This window comes from Hippopotamus amphibius, chromosome 8 (assembly GCF_030028045.1).
Source record: "Hippopotamus amphibius kiboko isolate mHipAmp2 chromosome 8, mHipAmp2.hap2, whole genome shotgun sequence".
Taxonomy (NCBI): Eukaryota; Metazoa; Chordata; class Mammalia; order Artiodactyla; family Hippopotamidae; genus Hippopotamus; species Hippopotamus amphibius.
In genome coordinates, this window is record NC_080193.1 from 55,102,813 (window position 1) to 55,121,096 (window position 18,284).

Sequence of the window (18,284 nt, forward strand, 5' to 3'; positions counted from 1 at the left end):
GATTCTATTCCACGTTACTTTGCTTTAAATCTAAGCCTTTAGAAGAAGGAGAAAAAAAAAAATCCACACTTTGTAAGCAATTCTAAGCCTTCTGAAAGTGACAGAGCATGCATTCTAACGGGCAGGGGTTGCTATAAAACTCTGATGGCCCTGCCATCCTACTGCTATTAGGATCACTTTATGTCACATTAGTAGGATGGAAGTCTTTCAAAAATAGACACTAAATGTACCTACTTTTCTAATTTTGGCTTTGCTAATTTAGTATGTCTCTATTCTTTGCTTCAGAGCAATGTATTCATTCCTTACTCCTTCTACACTCCCCACATCAATTTGGAGAATTGTTTGAGTATAGGGTTCCTCAGGTTAGACCAGTGGTTCCCAACTGTTTTGGCACCAGGGACCAGTTTCTTGGAAGACAATTTTTCCTTGAACGGGGTGTGGGGGGTGGGTGGGGAGAGGGATGGTTTGGGCAGTAATGCGAGCGATGGAGAGTGATGGGGAGCAGCAGATGAAGCTTTGCTCACCTGCCACTCACTTCCTGCTTCCAGCTCCTAACAGCCTGCGGACCAGTATCAGTCTGTGGCTCAGGGGTTGGGGACCCTGCCTAAGGGTTGGGGACCCCTGGGTTAGACAACATCACTCTCAAGAAGGCAGGCTGGCTACCTGGGCAATTGAATCTCTGGGCCTCGAGTAGCTTTTCCTAATCCAGAATTTGTCTCCTCTGTCTCTTCATGAGAATATGTATTTCCACCATTAGAAATTTCTTTCTTTGGCTTAATCTTGATTTCTTCTTTTAAACTGCATACCTTTTTAGAATGATAAAATATCTAATATTAACTTTTAATATGTATCTTGTGATTACATTTATTGATCATTTCCTAAGAGTAGACTTAAATTATGGGGGACATATGAAGAAATTGGGCAATGAGTTCCAGGTGTGGGAGAAAGCTTCAGAAAGCAGATTCTAGAAGGTAAATGAAGAAAAACTGAATTTCACCGTTATAATACACGGTTGCCCTGATGTTGGGTTCTTGTCTCTTTTCCTGGGCTCAGGTGAGAATTTAGTGCCAAGAAATTGTGCTTCTAGTACTTGGGGAAAAAGCAATTTGGAATCCTTCTTTACTCCTCTCTTTATCTCCCATCCACGTCTAATCCATTAGAAGGCTGTCTCCACCCTCACAGTTTATCCAGAATCTGATCACTTCCCACCACATTCTCTATCACTGTCCCAGCTGAAGCCCTACCATCATGTCTCCTGGACTGGAAAAGGCCTCCAAATTCATCTCCCTTCTTCCACTCCCCTATAGTCTATTCTTCGATCAGTGGCCAGAATGATTCTTTAAAAAATTTAAATCACATCATGATATTGTCACCTTCCTCAAAACTTGGGAGTGATTTCCTAGCACATTTGGAATAACACTCACAGTCCTTCCTCAGCCCACCAGACTCTCTGTAGCCTGGCCCGTGACTGCCTCTCACTCCCTCTCCCTCCTACCTTGACCTGCCTCTCCTAACCATGCTCGTTTCTGTGCTTTCCTAGAAAGTGCCAAGCACTCTCCTTCCCTGGGACCTTTGAACATGCATTGCTTTCTGCCTAGAATGCTCCTTGCCCACCTCTCCTTATGTCCACTGTTTCATTTTATTCTGGATTCTGAAGACTTTCCTGGTCATGGCTCTGAAATAGCCCCCCTCCTCCATCTCTCTCTGATGGACATATTACTGATGCCACGTTATGTATTGGTTTATTTCTGTCTGTCTGCCCCACGGGAAGGTCATCTTCCCAAGGTCAGGGGCTTTGTCCTGCTCACTGCTGTGCATTTCTATTGTCAGAAATCATACCTGGCACACAGTTGGAGCTCAAGAATAGTTCTTAAAAGAAAGGAGGAATGAACACGTGGTTGAGTAAGCGATTTGCTTCCTATTGGGCAGGCTTATTTTTGTTCCTAGGGAGTCCTGCTTCTTAGTTCCTTTCTGCCACCCATCTCTCATATATACCTTTACATTTACTGAATTCTCTTCCACAAATTGTTTCCCCTATGTATTCAGTATATGAGTGGCTGACAATGTGCTCTCTCACTAAGGGTGGTAACATTGAAGTCATTTTTACGTGGACGGATGAGGGCAGGTTTACCTAAGGTTCATGGTGACCAGGGAGCAAAACTGAGAATTTGACTTCAGGACCTTGAAAAGCCATTACTCTTCAAAAAAAAATGTTATTGTACCATTTAAGGAAAATTTGAATTTTTATAATTAGTTTCCTTTATTTGGCTTATATTTTGTTTCTCTTTTTAACTTGTACTTATGTCCTGAAAGTGCTAAAATTTGACCCTGTGTGACCACAGTGTTCGAATTATAAAGTGACTGGCTCTATGATATAATCAAACTGTGTTTGAGACTGGAAGGAAAATTATATTGGCAGTGTAAAATATTATTGGTCAGTTGTCAGTGACAATATCATTGTTACCAACCAAGGATATTTATCTATCTATCTGTCTGTCTGTCTGTCTGTCTGTCTGTCTGTCTATCTATCTATCTATCTATCTATCTATCTATCTATCTATCTATCTATCTATCTATCTATCTTTGCTTCAGGCCAGAAAGCACTTCCTCAGACCAAGACCGGCATTTACTTGTCCTCGTCTACTGGACTTGTTTTTTATTATAGCCACGGACTGAGTTTCATGAGTTTGCCATTCACCGTTTTAATCCCCCAGAGTGTCATTTCATTAAGAAATGTGCTTTAGAATCAGATACACCTGACTTTGAATTCTGCTCTTCCACTTACTTATGTGACTTTGGAAAATTTTTTATTCTTTATGCCAATTCTCCCTTTTCCACATAGGCTTTCTGGGAGCATTAAATGAAGTCACACACTGAGATTTGTTAGTGCAGTGCCTAGTACAGAGTAAGTAGGCAGAACATTTCAGTTGCAATTATTACTTGGGGGATATGTCATGGTACCCTAGAAGCCTTGTCTATGCTCTTCAACCAGGCTGTGTGACAAGACAAATGGATCCTATGGTCACATTCATAAGGGGCTATGAGGATTAACTAATTGCTCTCATGTCATGGCCGTTTACTTGACCTGAGGCATTTCTACAATTGGTTTCAAAGTGCCATTCCCCCACAAGAGGCAGGACTCTGGCCTTTGAGATGCCCTGTTTCCCTCCTAAGCAGAAGGACAAAGTGAGGCTGGGGTTGAAAGGCATCGGAGTTGGGAGAGAGGGGGTGGCAAGGCCTGGTCTTTGATGTGGACTTAGCTGTTAAAAAGTATCCCCGGCAGGCATTCAGGAAGCCAAGTTGTCCGGAGGCTGGAGGACTATCCCTGCAACAACTTCTAAAGGAGAGAGTGAGCAACGTTTAGCTGAGCGGACTCCTTTGATTTCTTATTCTGTCAGATCCTAAGACACTTTCCCAGGTTGGGGGAATTCAGACTGTTCCGTTTTCATGGCTTCTGGGTGATTTGTGAGTAAACATAGATAGTGCATTTGAAAAAAAAATAAAGAAAAAAGACAGACTATGAAAAGACCCGCGTTTTTAAAAGGAATTTGGAAGCCCTTCACTGGTATTTTTTCCTCTGCCTCTTGCTGGGTTGGTATTTTCTCTGAGGTATTAAACAATAGCAGTAGTGATAAATGTCTTTTTCTTTAGAGGATTTGTTGTTTGCCAGTGAATAGAATTTGGGTGTTTTTGGTTAATGAGCTACCAACAGGGTTTTTGTTACTTTATATAAAACCATAATCATTAAACTTTCCTTTTCATTTTTCTCCATAATGACTTCAAAATTCCTTCATTGCTAGTTCTTATAGGGTAATGATAAATTAATTGAAAAAGCAATTTATACAGAATGGCCCCTTCCTTTCAAACAAGTCAACAAATTACTGTGACTTGTTATGATTCTAAACACTCTTAAGTTTCTTTTATGCTCTTTGCTGAATTTCGGTTCTTAGAAGTTAGACCATGGCATTCGTAGATCTCTAATATTAGGACTTTTGATGAAATCAATTAAGGCTTCCTGACTTCAAACTATACTACAAGGCTACAGTGATCAAGACAGCATGGTACTGGCATAAAAACAGAAATATACATCAATAGAACAGGATACAAAGCCCAGAGATAAACTGCAGTAAACTAATCTATGACAAAGGAGGCAAAGATATACAATGGAGAAAAGGCAACCTCTTCAATAAGTGGTGCTGGGAAAACTGAACAGCTGCACGTAAAAGCATGAAATTAGAACACTTCCTAACACCATACACAAAAATAAACTCAAAATGGATTAAAGACCTAAATGTAAGGCCAGACACTATAAAACTCCTAGAGGAAAACATAGGAAGAACACTCTTCAACATAAATCACAGCAAGATCTTTTTTGATCCACCCCCTAGAGTAATGGAAATAAAAACAAAAATAAATAAGTGGGACCTAATGAAACTTCAAAGCTTCTGCACAGCAAAGGAAACTATAAGCAAGACGAAAAGACAACCCTCAGAATGGGAGAAAATATTTGCAAACAAATCAACAGACAAAGGATTAATCTCCAAAATATATAAACAGTACATCTAGCTCAATAGCAAAAAAACAAACAACCCAATCAAAAAATGGGCAGGAGACCTAAAAAGGCATTTCACCAAAGAAGACATGCGGATGGCCAAGAGGCACATGAAAAGCTGCTCAACATCACCAGTTATTAGAGAAATGAAAATCAAAACGACAATGAGGTATCACCTCACACAGGTGAGAATGGGTGTCATCAGAAAATCTACAAACAGTAAATGCTGGAGAGGGTGTGGAGAAAAGGGAATGCTCTTGCACTGCTGGTGGGAATGTAAATTGATACAGCCACTATTGAAAACAGTATGGAGGTTCCTTGCAAAACTAAAAATAGAGTTACCATATGACCCAGCAATCCTACTCCTGGGCACATACCCAGACAACACCATAACTCAGAAAGACGCATGGACTCCAATGTTCATTGCAGCACTATTTACAATAGCCACGACATGAAAGCAACCTAAATGTCCATCAACAGATGAATGGATAAAAAAGAGGTGGTATATATATACAATGGAATATTACTCAGCTGTAAAAAGCTGTGAAACTGGGACATTTGTAGAGACATGGATGGACCTAGAGCCTGTCATACAGAGTGAAGTGAGTCAGAAAGAGAAACACAAATATCATATATTAACAGGTATATGCGGAATATAGAAAAATAATACAAATCAACTGGTTTGCAAGGCAGAAATAGAGACACAGATGTAGAAAACCAATATATGGACACCAAGTGGGGAAAGCGGGGAGGTTTGGGGGGGAATGAATTGGGAGACTGGGATACCAAATTATACACTCTAAATATATGCAGTTTATTGTCTGTTAACTGTATCTCAATAAAAGTTCTTAAAAAAATCAATTAAGTTTTCTTAAGTACAATGTTAATTGTGTGTGTGTGCATGTGTGTACGTGCGTGCATGTGTGTGTGTTTTCTGTGTCAGCAGGGGACAAAAGGCAGGTGTAGAAGGACATCAGAAAAAAGGGAATTAACATTTATTGAACATTTTTTATATGCCTTGATCCACATATGGTATTATCAGTATTTTACTGATGGAAAATAGAACTGAGCCAAAGTCACATTACTAGTAAGTGGCAAGGCTCAGATTCAAGCCAGGTGCATTTGACCCGAAAGCATGCTTGTCGTCTACACCACGCTGCCCCTTTTCCCCTACCTTATTTGCTCACTTTATCATAGGCGGCTCGGAGTCAGGGCTATATCTGACCTCCTTAATAGACAGCTCTTTTTTTAGGGCGTCAGCAGAGAGAGGGTTTGAAATGAGAACGTGGTAACCATCCAACTAACCCTTTCCTACCTCACTGTGCCTTGCCCTGGAGTCCAGAGGCAAGAGAGCTATCTGTGCCCTGAGACTCAGAGACACAAGAGACAAGCCTTCTGCCTGAGGGACCATGGAGCCAAGGGTGACAGCTCTGTCTAGTGAGGAGAAAGGGCTTTGGAGCATCATCTCTGGAGAAGGACTGTCTCTGGGAAGACCTGGACTTTTCTCGATCTTTCATGCCCAGGAATTAGAAACATATTATTGTCTGTGTTCCCCTAGTATAATCAGGACCTGAACTCTACATTTCAGATTATTGCCCAGACCCCTGACTGAGTTTCACTTGGAAAACCCTGTGAAAATCAAATTGTGAGGCAGAGGGAGAAGAACTGCTACAACAGATCCACAGGATTGTGCAAATTCTTTTTCTACAATGGGCTTTGCAGAAGACTGATGATCCTTGGCTTTCAAGCTTTTGAGAATGGTGACCCTCATTGTGAGGGGCTTTGCTCACTCTTCGGTTTCTTAGAGATTTGCTTCCTGATTTTGATGTCTGTTACTTGATTTCATTTTTACTCTGGTTTCTATAAGGCCAGGGCCTTGGTGACACATAATCATTCTTTTTTTTTTTTATTTTTTTTAATTTATTTATTATTTTTTGGGAGGTACACCAAGTTCAATCATCTGTTTAGCACATAATCATTCTTATTGCTATTTTTTTCTTTTAAACAATCACAAAGCTGAGAAATTTTTCCTTAAAGCTGAAATGGGACAGTGGATGTGAGAATGCTCTTAGATTTGGTTTATTGTTCCAGAAGCTAATGAGTCTTCTGGTATTTATGTGAATGCTGTAGGGTTATATTAATGCTGTGGGCTCGAGGAATGCTGTAATAAACCACAAAAGGAAATTCTGTCTGAAATCGTTCTCCAGGTATGAGTGTCGTGTTGTTATGCTGGTTTTGTTTTCTGCAAGTTGTGTATAAACTTCACTATGCTTTCTCCCTTTATGTGTGTGTATATCTGTTAGTATGCATCTCAAGTAGTAATAAACCAGTAGGACATATTCTAAATCAGTATAACAATAGTATGCCTGTATGTATAAAAGTATACTCATTAATTATAGTGGCACATTGTGAACTCATTTTTAATATGTATACCTTTATCCCAGTGGGGTCAAACAGATAGAAATACTTTCCTATATCAAGAAGGTTCAAAAACTGGAGGTAATCTCTATCCATTTAAAACAATATTCACATATTCATGCACTGCTAATTAAAAAAGAAAGACCAACTTTCACACAAAATCATCTGGAGGTTTGTGAAATGAAACCCCATGACATGTTCATCGGCTGTGAATTAGGCTCCTTCCTCTAATTCTTTACTCTCTTACAGCTTTAAGGGTGACACATATCTACTATTTATTCATATTTTCTTCCTTCGATCCTTTGGTCCTGTGCTTTAAGTATGATAGGCTGCTGTGATTTTTATGTAGGAAATGGATTTTGTATTCAAAGCTGGTAAACATCTTTATCCATTAGGCAAAGATTTGGTACTAGAGAGATGATTATGCACATTTGATATCAATGACTTAAGTTTCTTGTAGAATTTTATATTTTCCTTACTTCTTCTTCTTCTTTTAAACAAATCAAACCAAACAGGTATTCCTGGAGGACCTCTGAATGGAAAGAATGCCAAGTCTCTCTCCTCCTGGAGCAGCAGGACCCCCACTGGCATGTGACGGGACCCATTTGTGGAGGTGGGATCCAGACCCGGGAGGTGTACTGTGCCCAGAGCACACCAGCGTCCACAGCACAGAGGGCCAAGGAAGGTAGGCAGTCAGTTCTGGGAACAGATGCTGCTGCTAGAATGAAAATCAGTGGAATGCAAATCAATTCCAGCACTATCTCCTCATATCCTCCTTGATATAATGGAGCCTCAGCATTCACAAATATAATATTTTATTGACTATTTGCAAACTATCCTTAAGTTCTGCTACTTGCAGTGGTTTGGAATAGTTAAAGATACTAGTAATAATAATAATATCATCAATCTCAAAGGATCATTGGAAATTTATAGCTAAGATCTGCAGCAGAAATGATTGCTACACACTAAGGGGCTGGTCTGCTGGAGTGAGTCAGTTGGCAAAGAATTAGTAGCATTCTTTTCTTTTTTTCCTGTAAGAAAGGTTTTGTGTGTGTTTGTGAGTGTGGGAATTTCTAAAGACATATCACTTTCAGATATCATTAATTTATTGCCAGGTTTGCAATAATATTAAAAGAAGGAGAAGGAAAAGATGGAGAAAAAACAAATTCCTTCATGATAGGCTCTCTTTTAGGCCTATCTCTTTTGCAATCCATTTGTTTCAGAGTTTGGGATAGTGATAACATATAAGGACTGACAAACTGGCCCAGATTTACTTAAGTCATTGGATTGAAAAGCCAAGAGTGTGCAATAGTGCTTCCACTCTAGAATATTGTATGGCCTGTTCTAGGCACATTGGAGAACCCAGCAGTACTCTCTGTAGAAGTGGTCGAGGTGGGAATGTTTCCTTGAGTGTGCATGTACATTCTCTACTGTAGGACTTGGTTAGGGAGAGAAGGTGTGAGCTTTCCTGTTGTTGAGATCCATCCATTTTATCCTGTAAAGCTTTTCATACCACGTGCCTTTTTTTGTGACATGGCCTCTCATCATTTCAGAGGCCATGACCACAGCCTTGGATGATTCACTGCCAGAATCATAGAGGGATTGCCTTTACAGACTACTTAGCATTTGCCTCAGCAATTGAAGTTACAGCCCACATTTATAGAGCTAGAGTTATTTAAAGAATAATAGTTAAATTTTCTTCCTTCTCTAATGTCACCTTTGGAAAGTGACAATTAACAAACTTTCTCTTCCAGGATAGAACATGACTGTGCTTACTCTGAATTTGGAAGAACAGAATTTAGACAAAAAGCTTCAGATTATTCTTTCAGACCTTGGTGATCTTTCTATTCCATGTTCTCCTTCTTCTCTCTTACTGTTGTCTGCAGAGCTAAGATCTTCAGGGGTCAACACATATATAAGAATATTGTAGAACTGATATGTTATAATCTATTTTCAGCTTTAATGTTTCATCTTCTGTTGACATCTTCATCTTCCTAGTTTCTTTAGTAAAAATAGCTTTTCTTACAGGTCATCTATTTAAAAAATTTCTTCAACCTTAATCTTTCCAGCTTTCTTGGAAACATGCTGGGCATAAAGATTGTAATTAGGAAGAAAGTGGAAAGATGGTGTTTTAGAGTTGGGAATCATATGCTGCATGTTGGGGGATGTTATATAGAGTAGGGGCATTAAACGCAGATTTAGCAGCCCATGAAACCATGATACAATATGCTTCAAGCTTCTAAAAAAGAGGAAAAAAATCTTAGGACAAGTCATACTTCAAAATTAGTACTTTGGTTCACATGGAAATAGAAAGTGCTTAAAAAGCCTAAGCCTGGTAACCCAGTTCTTGGAGGCAGGGAGCGCTTAGATGTGGGAAGAAGATACATACACATGGGTGTATATGATGCAGCCATGTACTCTTGTAGAAATTTGAATACAGTAGTCAAAGTATTGGTGCATTGGAAATACTGAACAGCCACATTGCATTAAGGGCATGGTATAGCTTACTATTTATCTTTGTAATCATTAATGAAGGCTTGATTTTGCTCTTGTGTGGAAATGAACCAGAAAGATTATGTAGCCATTACTTTCCTTTCTTATAAATGCTTTAATTTCCTACTGTTATCATTTGTGGGTATACCTTGATAAATCTGGCAACATGAAGACTTCTTCTTGGCTCAAGTCAAATACAAGAGAACAATTGAATTGCAATTATAAGGGACCAAAGAGTGTGTTTGCCCAATTAAAGAGGCAGAATTTAAATATTTCTAACCTTTCTGCTAATGCAGTAACAAAGGCCAAAATTGGTGACATTTTTTGCATTTCAGTTTTTGTGAAGATCCGCTTTTTGTTTTCAGTTTTTAAAATTATTGTGTTAAATTTTGAAGGGAGAGGGAATTTTAATAGCATTGAATTTTAGAAACTCTCTTCTGGGTCATAATTGACTTTTCCACAAGGTTAACTTTTCCTTCGGCTCCAGGATACTTTGTTCACTCTCTGGAGTGGAATTGCTTGACTCTTTCTTCCTTGAAAATCCCACCATCCATTGTGAATTAGTTGCTCTGCATTCCAAGAACCTGATCTTTTTTTCTTTCTTTTTTTTTTTTTCATCTTTATTGGAGTGTAATTGCTTTACAATGTTGTGGTAGTTGCTGCTGTACAACAAAGTGAATCAGCTATATTTATATATATATCCCCATATTCCCTCCCTTTTGAGCCTCCCCCCCACCCTCCCCATCCCACCCCTCTAGGTTGTCACAAAGCACAGAGCTGATCTCCCTGTGTTCTGCAGAAGCTTCCCACTAGCTATCTATTTTACATTTGGTAGTGTATATATGTCAATGCTACTCTCTGACTGCGCCCCATCCTCCATCCCCTCCCGTGTCCTCAAGCCCATTCTCTATGTCTGTGTCTCTGTTCCTGCCCTGCCACAAGAACCTGATCATAGAGGAATCCACAATCTTGGGGAAAAAAAATAAGATTCATTTCCATGGATCTCTCATGAAATAAAATGCAATAGAATTTCTAGATACCAGAATGAAAAACAAAACAAAACAAACAAACACAAACAAAAACAGAAAAGAGTGCTAATCTCCCAAGGGCCTCTGAGTCTCTTGCTGGATGCTGAGGCTGTTAGGACTTCAGTGCAATTCTGTTGCCAGCTTATTCTTGTTGATATCCAATTCTCCATTTGACCTCAATTCATGGTGTTTGAGGGAGTATAACAACATCTATGGCGTGTTTACCTGGTTCTGCTGTTCATTGTCCATGTGGTGTTTTAACTGAAGCTGAAATAGTGCTATAATAATCAATATGAGAAGTGTTACTAGTAATAGTAGCCAAACCAATAGATTGTGAATGAAAATGTAGCAGAGTATTTATGATTTTGTTTACTAGTTATTGTTGTAGAGAGAATTGTGTTTCTCTTTTATAAACCAGAAGCACCAGCAAGAGTGATGCTTACCTACAAATCTAAAAGCTTGGATTTGGTGAGACAATTTTCTTCCTGCCCTTTTTTCAGGTGGAATTAAAACCACTCAGCCTGCATTCAAGGGTCATTTCTCAGATAGTAAAACATTGAAACAAAGGACACACTTCCAAAAGTCTAATAAAGACAGGGAGAATTTTATTCCATTCATGACAGTGTGGCCTAGAGATTGGCATGTCAAGAAATGTGGGGTGAAGTGGCATAGAAATACAGTGTATTTATATGGTGAAGGAAATAAAACAAAACACAAATCTAGGAAACTAAATAAAATATTGGAAAAAATATTGGTGTGGTGGCAGTTAAGCTCATGTTTTAGTTTCAATATTTGGCATTAAATGGACACAGCTACTTCAAGAATGGACCTAATATAGCTTTGAATTGTTAAATGTATTAGTTGACAACTCCACACCTGTAAGATAGTTCTTGAAAGTCCTATGTCTTTATCATACTGGGCCCAGAGTTGGCATTAAGTCAGTAAATGATAAGATAAGAGAACATGTCCTAGTTTTAAATATGTTGGTTTGATGAGTAAAAAGTGGATGACAGTCACACCTACTTTTTTTAAATAATAATTTGTTATGTACTCGCTATATTTTAGGGTCTATACTAGAAACTGAAATCATAAAGATGCCTCCTTAATTTACAGTCTTTTAATTGCAACAACATTTATACTAACAATTATGCTATAATGTCTTAGGTAATGTGTCTTCAGCAGAGTCTTTTATATATATATATATGTATGTATGTTTGTAATATATAGGCCATATATATATATGTGTATATGTATATATATATGAATGACATAGTTAAAGTCATTTAATGATGCCTAGAGTAGTCTTCATAATGGAAATGATGCTTAAAGAGAGTTTGGATGATCAACAGGAGAGAATTTTCTAAGTGGAGACAGGGAGAACATATGAAAATAAAAGAGGTTTGTATTCAGTGGTGGCATGTGAACTGGTATGGGAAGAAGTTTGTGGCAATACAAGCCTACCTCAGGAAATAAAAATCTCAAATGAACAACCTAACCTTACACCTAAAAGAATTAGAAAGAGATGGACCAACAAAACCCAAAGTTAGTAGAAGGAAAGGAATTATAAATATCAGAACAGAAATAAATGAAATAGAGACTAAAAAAAATATATAAAGATCAATGAAAACTAAGAGCTGGTTCTTTTAAAAGATAAACAAAATTGATAAACCTTTATCCAGATCCATCAAGATAAAAAGGGAGATGACCCAAATCAATAAGTCAAAAATGAAAGAGGGAACATTACAACCAACAGCCCAGGAATACAAAAGATCACAAGTGATTACTCTGGACAACTATGTCAATAAAGTAGACAACTTAGAAGAAATGAACAAATCCCTAGACGTGTTCAATCCCCTAAGACCTAACCAGGAAGAAACAGGAAATATGAACAGATCAATTACCAGTAATGAAATTGTATCAGTAACTAAAAAAAACAAAAACAAAAAACTCCCTACATATAAAAATCTAGGACCAGATAGCTTCACAGGTGAAATCTCCCAAACTCTTAGAGAAGAGTTAACACCCATCCTTCTGAAAATCTCCAAAAAATTTGAGAGGAAGTAATACTTCTGAATTCATTCTATGAGACCAATGTCACCCTGATACCAAAACCAGACACTACAAAAAAAAAAAAAGAAAAAAGAAAATTATGGGCCAATATAACTGATGAACATAGATGCACATATCCTCAACAAAATATTAGCAGTTAGAATTGAACAATACATGAACCACATTTGTGGTTCAATGTCCTCAAATCAATTAATGTAATAAACCACATTAACAGCTTGAAGAATAAAAATTATATGATTATCTCAATAGATGCACAAAAAGCCTTTGAAAAAATTCAGCATCCATTTATGGATGAGAGTAAAACATCCATTTATTGTGGAGAATAAAACATTCTCCACAAAGTGGATACAAAAGGAACATAATAAAGACCGTATGTGATAAGCCCACAGCTAACATCATGCTGAATCATATGAAAGCATTTTATCTAAGATCAGGAACAAGACAAAGATGCCCACTCTGAACACTTTTATTCAACATTGTATTTGAAGTCCTAGCCACAGCACTCAGACAAGAAAAAGAAATAAAAGGAATCCAAGTTAGAAAGGAAGAAGTAAAAACTATCAATCTTTGCAGATGAAGTGATATTATACATAGAAAATCCTAAAGATGACAGAAATATTAGAGTTCATCAATGAATTCAGTAGAGTTGTAGTATCCAATATTAATATACAGAAATATGTTGCATTTCTATATGCTAACAACAAGCCATAGTTTGTTGAAAGAGAAATTAAGCAAATAATCCCATTTACAATCACATCAAAAAGAATAAATTACCTAGGAATATACCTAACTAAGGAGGTAAAAGAAGTGTACTTGAAAAAGTATAAAACACTGATGAGAGAAATGAAAACAACACAAACAGATAGAAAGATGCACTGTGCTTGTGGATTGGAGGAATCAATATTGTTAAAATGACCATACTACTCAAGGCAGTCTACACTCTTAGTGCAATCTCTATTAAAATGCTATTGGCATTTTTCACAGAGGTAGAACAAATAACTTAAAATTTCATGTGTTTATATAAAATATAAAAAGAAAACACAAAAGAATAGCCAAACAATTTTAAGAAAGAGGAACAGGATTGGTTATATCACACTCCCTGACTTCAGACTATACTACAAAGATTCAGTCATCAAAACAGTATGGCATTGGCACAGAAAGAGACACATAGATCAGTGGAACAGAATTTAGAGCCCAGAAGTAAACCCACACCCTTGTGGTAAAGTTATGTATGACAAAGGAGGCAAGAATATACATTGGAGAAAGGACAGTATCTTCATTTCAATAAGTAGTGCTGGGAAAATTAGACAGCTATATGTAAAATAATGAAATTAGAACATTCTCTAACACCACATACAAAAATAAACTCAGAGTGAATTAAAGACCTAAATGTAAGACTGGAAACCATAAAGCTCTTAGAAGAAAATATATGCAGAACACACTTTGACATAAATCATAGCAATATTTTTTGGGGGGGATCTGTCTTCGAAGGTGAAAAATAAAGGTAAAAGCAAAAATAAATGGAATCTAAACTTAAAAGCTTTTGCACAGTGAAGGAATCCATCAATAAAACAAAAGATGACACACTGAAAGGGAGAAAATATCTGCAAATGATGTGACCAATAAGGGGTTAATACCCAAAATATATAAACAGTTTATTCAACAAAACATCAAAAAAAAAACAAACAACCCAATTAAAAAATAGGCAGAAGACCTGAACATACATTTTTCTAAAGAAGATATACACGTGGCCAACAGGCACATGAAAAGATGCTCAATATAATTAATCATCAGAGAAATGCAAATCAAAACCACAAAGAGATATCACCTCATACCTGTCAGAATGACCATAGTCAAAAAGACCACAAATAACAAATATTGACTAGGACATAGAGAAAAGGGGACCCTCATACACTCTTGGTGGGAATGTAAATTGGTGCCGCCTCTGTGGAAAACAGTATTGAGGTTTCTCAAAAAAATAAAAATAGAACTGCCATATGATTTAGTAATTTCACTCCTGGGTATATATCTGAAGGAAGCAAAAACACTAATTCAAAAAGATATATGTACTCCAGTGTTCATAATGCATTATTTATAATATGGATGCAACCTTAATGTCCATCAGTGCAAGAGTGGATAAAAAAGATGTGGTATATACATATATAAAATGGAATACTTCTCAACCATAAAAAAAAAAAGAATGGAATTTTTCCATTTGCAACAACTTGAATGGATTTAGAAGGTATTATGCTTAGTGAATTAAGTCAGACAGAGAAAGACAAGTACTGTGTGATGTTATGCATGGCATCTAAACAATAAAACAAATGGATGAATATGAGAAAACATAAACAGACTCACAGATACAGAGAACAAGCTGGTCTTTAACAGTGGGGAGAGAGTAAGGGGGAGGGGCAATAAGGGGGTAAAGGATTAAAAAGTACAGACGTCAGTGTGCGAAGAGAATTCTCATGAATGGTCATGTCCTATATGCAAACTTCCTTGATTATACAAAAACTTTCTGAGATATGAAATAAATAAGGTAATTTACATTATGAGCTGATGAGCAGATTTCTTAAGAGGCAATTGAAGAGGTGTTCCACCATCATTTGAGGGTCTAGAAATCCAGAAATGTCCTTTACCTGTCTTTAGAAATCTGTTGAAAAGTCAATAAGCTCACTTGGGTGTGAGAATAAAGTGTCAGGAAGATAACCTGTTTAGAAATTCCCTTAGTGTGGACCCTTAGAAGAGAAATGAGACTGTTTCTGTGGGGTTACAGCATTTTCTCTTGGTTTATTGTAACAGAGAAGCACAGATAACTGAATGAAATAACTTTTGGTAATTAATAGCAGGATATTGGGTGGTAGTTCACATGAGACCAAGAGTTAGAAGACTATAGGCCTGTAATCTTTCTACCTGGGCAACATACTCAATTATTGGGACTCTGTAGAGTATATACAAGAATAGTTCAAATATTCGCTCCAAACGTGTGAAAGCTGAGAAAAGTTTAAAAGGAAAGGAATATTAGATACTTAGAGGGAATTAGGTCACCAGGAGTCTACAATGAGATTAGTTTCTAGTGGTTCTGTTTCATTGCATGTGTATCTCATTTTAGTGATTTTTTCAATCAAGTGTAACAAACTTATCTTAGTATAACAAATGTTTATTGAATTACTGTACTTAGTGAAAGTATTGAAGAGTGCCAACTTTAAGCATTCATTAGATTATCAGCCTGTTCTTGACATTAAAAACATTTTAAATTTATTTATCTCAGGTTTAATTCACATGACTGAAATAAGACCAGGAGAGTGCTTCCCTTGACAAAGGGTAGAAGCAGAATATTTGAAGAGAAAGTCTACCACTGAGTAGAAGTTTGAGTAGAAGTTACTACTGGTTGGGGGGGGTGTTAATTAGCTTGTGGAAAAATGGGCCTTTTTTATAACATGTGAGCCCTGCTTAATTTGATCTCCTAAAAAGGAAGAACGCATATTCTTTTTTGTTTAGTATGTCATATATTTATTCAGAATTAACACAACTGAATTGATAATTCAGTACCATGTACTACTGAAACCAGAGCATATGGCAAGTTAGAGGAGGGAGATAGTCAAGGACCTGGAACTAGACTGTGAGTTTGGATTTTTCCAGTGGTTTTACCAGTAATAGTTTAGCTTTTCTAATCCTAAAATTGCACTTAGTCCATACCCCTGTAACAACACATCACTTTTTGCCTGAATATCTGGCCATTCATATTATAATCCTTGTTACTCATTAAGCTGTAAAGGCCTTGAAAGACATGCTGGGGTCCTTCTTCTTTGTATTTCCAAGTGCCAGCATCTATCATGCAAAAGGCAAATTGTTAATGCTGTGGAATTCAAAATGGAAAACTCTTCAAGGGAAAGTAAAATATTGTTTTGTTAATTTTTTTCTTGCTTTTTGGGTAACACAGAGAAAGAAACTGTTTCACTGTTGACAGAACCAAAATGATCTTCTATCTGGAGATCAGCATTCCATGTCAAGACCAGGTGGTCTGGAGGCCCCGGAATGAAATCATGTTAAATAGAAGATAAGAGGATCATAAAGTGATGGCAATGGTCCCTGTGGAAAGATGGAGGAGGAATGTAAGGGAAAGAAAACAAAGATGGTCGCTGGGCCAACTTCAACTGAAACGCTGGCTCTGCCCAGTGATCTTAGCTCAATACACTAGGTAGTTGATTGGTGAATAATTTTTAGATTTAAATATATCCCCCTCTGTTGTTCTCCAGAGAAAAGAGATCCTAGAAACCACAAATGATTTCAAATTATTTCTGTCAGTTTTTGATCTTTAACACTCTAGGAGGGGAGACGAGACAAATAACTACAGAAGTGAGACAAGTACCTTAAGAGAAAATAGAAATTTTAGGGAAGTGGAGGCTAAACCAGTGAGATGTGAGGGCCATAGGGTAGGTTTATTAAGAAGAAAGCTCTTATATGTGCCGTAGAGGAAGGGCATGCTTTAGACAGAGGTTTATGTGAAGGGAACAGAACCCCAGGTGAAGCAAACCACGTGAGTAAAGACAGAAATGGGAAGTCTTAGCACGTATAGCGTAAAACCCATAATCAAGTTGGACATGAATGTGGAGCGGATGGAGGTAAGGGCCATGGTTTTAGGGTAGAGGTAGAATTCTAGGCTCTGGTCTTTGGCCTTATAATGGTCATGAGATGATAGGACTTGAGGTGTTACCCTCTCCATGCCTGTGCACCACTCCAACAATACTGAACATTTTCTTTAGCATTCTAATCCTTTGGAGCCAGTGTCTGTCTGACCATTGACCACGATCCTAAGGTCTCCCTTATTCCCCTTCACCCTCATGAACTTCCTCCCTGGCTCTGACCTATCACCTGGATAACCTCTGCTTCTTAGAACTTATTCCTTCTGGGAATCCTTTGAGATGACGTAGGCTCTCTGCTCCCCAGCCATGTTGTCTCACTGCATTGTAGTTGCACTGCTTGTGTGCACTGTTAAACAGGCTTTTGTGCAGGGTTTGTGAAGTTGGGGACTTCATCTGTGATGGTCAGTGTTGTTTTTCCAGCACTTAGCACAGTGTCTGACGCATAAAAGATGCTTGAACTGAATTCAAGCTTTGCGCCTCCTCCTGTTTCTTTTATCACCGTCGTCTCTCTTTCTCTTGGCTGATACTCTACAAGGATGTGGTTCTCAGTCCACTTTCAGACTTGAATAAAACACCATGTTGTGGTGCATGGGATCTGGCTTCCTAAGTAGCAGCTATGGGGCCAATTAGTTCAATCTGTGAGATACAACCTGAAATGGTAGAAAACTTAGCTTTTTGAGGAGTGAAATGTCACCAAAGGGTCATATGATTTAGGAGGGACCCAGGCTATTCCCAGTGCACCTGTACATTGTTCCAATATATTCTTTTAATCCTTCCAGAGAAATCCTGTTTTCTAAATACACAAATCTGCTATATATCTTTGTGGTCTATTGTAAACTCGTAGCCAGCAAAACATCTCGCATAGCATTGCTTTATATTTTCTCTGCTTTACTCCTGCTGTTTTTTCCCCCCATCACTGCCTCCTAGCCTTGCACCTCACAGATAAAGTTTTTTTTTTTTTTTTTGGCCATGCCTTGTGGCGTGAGGGATCTTAGCTCCCTGACCAGGGATCAAACCCGCACCCCCTGCAATGAAAGTGCAGAGTCCTAACCACGGGACCACCGGGGAATTCCCAGA

General features: G+C 37.9%; 1 protein-coding gene across 1 annotated transcript in view; it reads left to right on the plus strand.

Moving 5' to 3' along the window:
- THSD7B (thrombospondin type 1 domain containing 7B) overlaps positions 1-18,284 on the plus strand; it is a 746,295-nt gene that overhangs the window by 217,995 nt on the left and 510,016 nt on the right. The window contains exon 4 of the mRNA XM_057745884.1: positions 7,486-7,655. Coding sequence (XP_057601867.1) covers positions 7,486-7,655 — 170 coding nt within the window. The remainder of the gene's footprint in view (positions 1-7,485; positions 7,656-18,284) is intronic.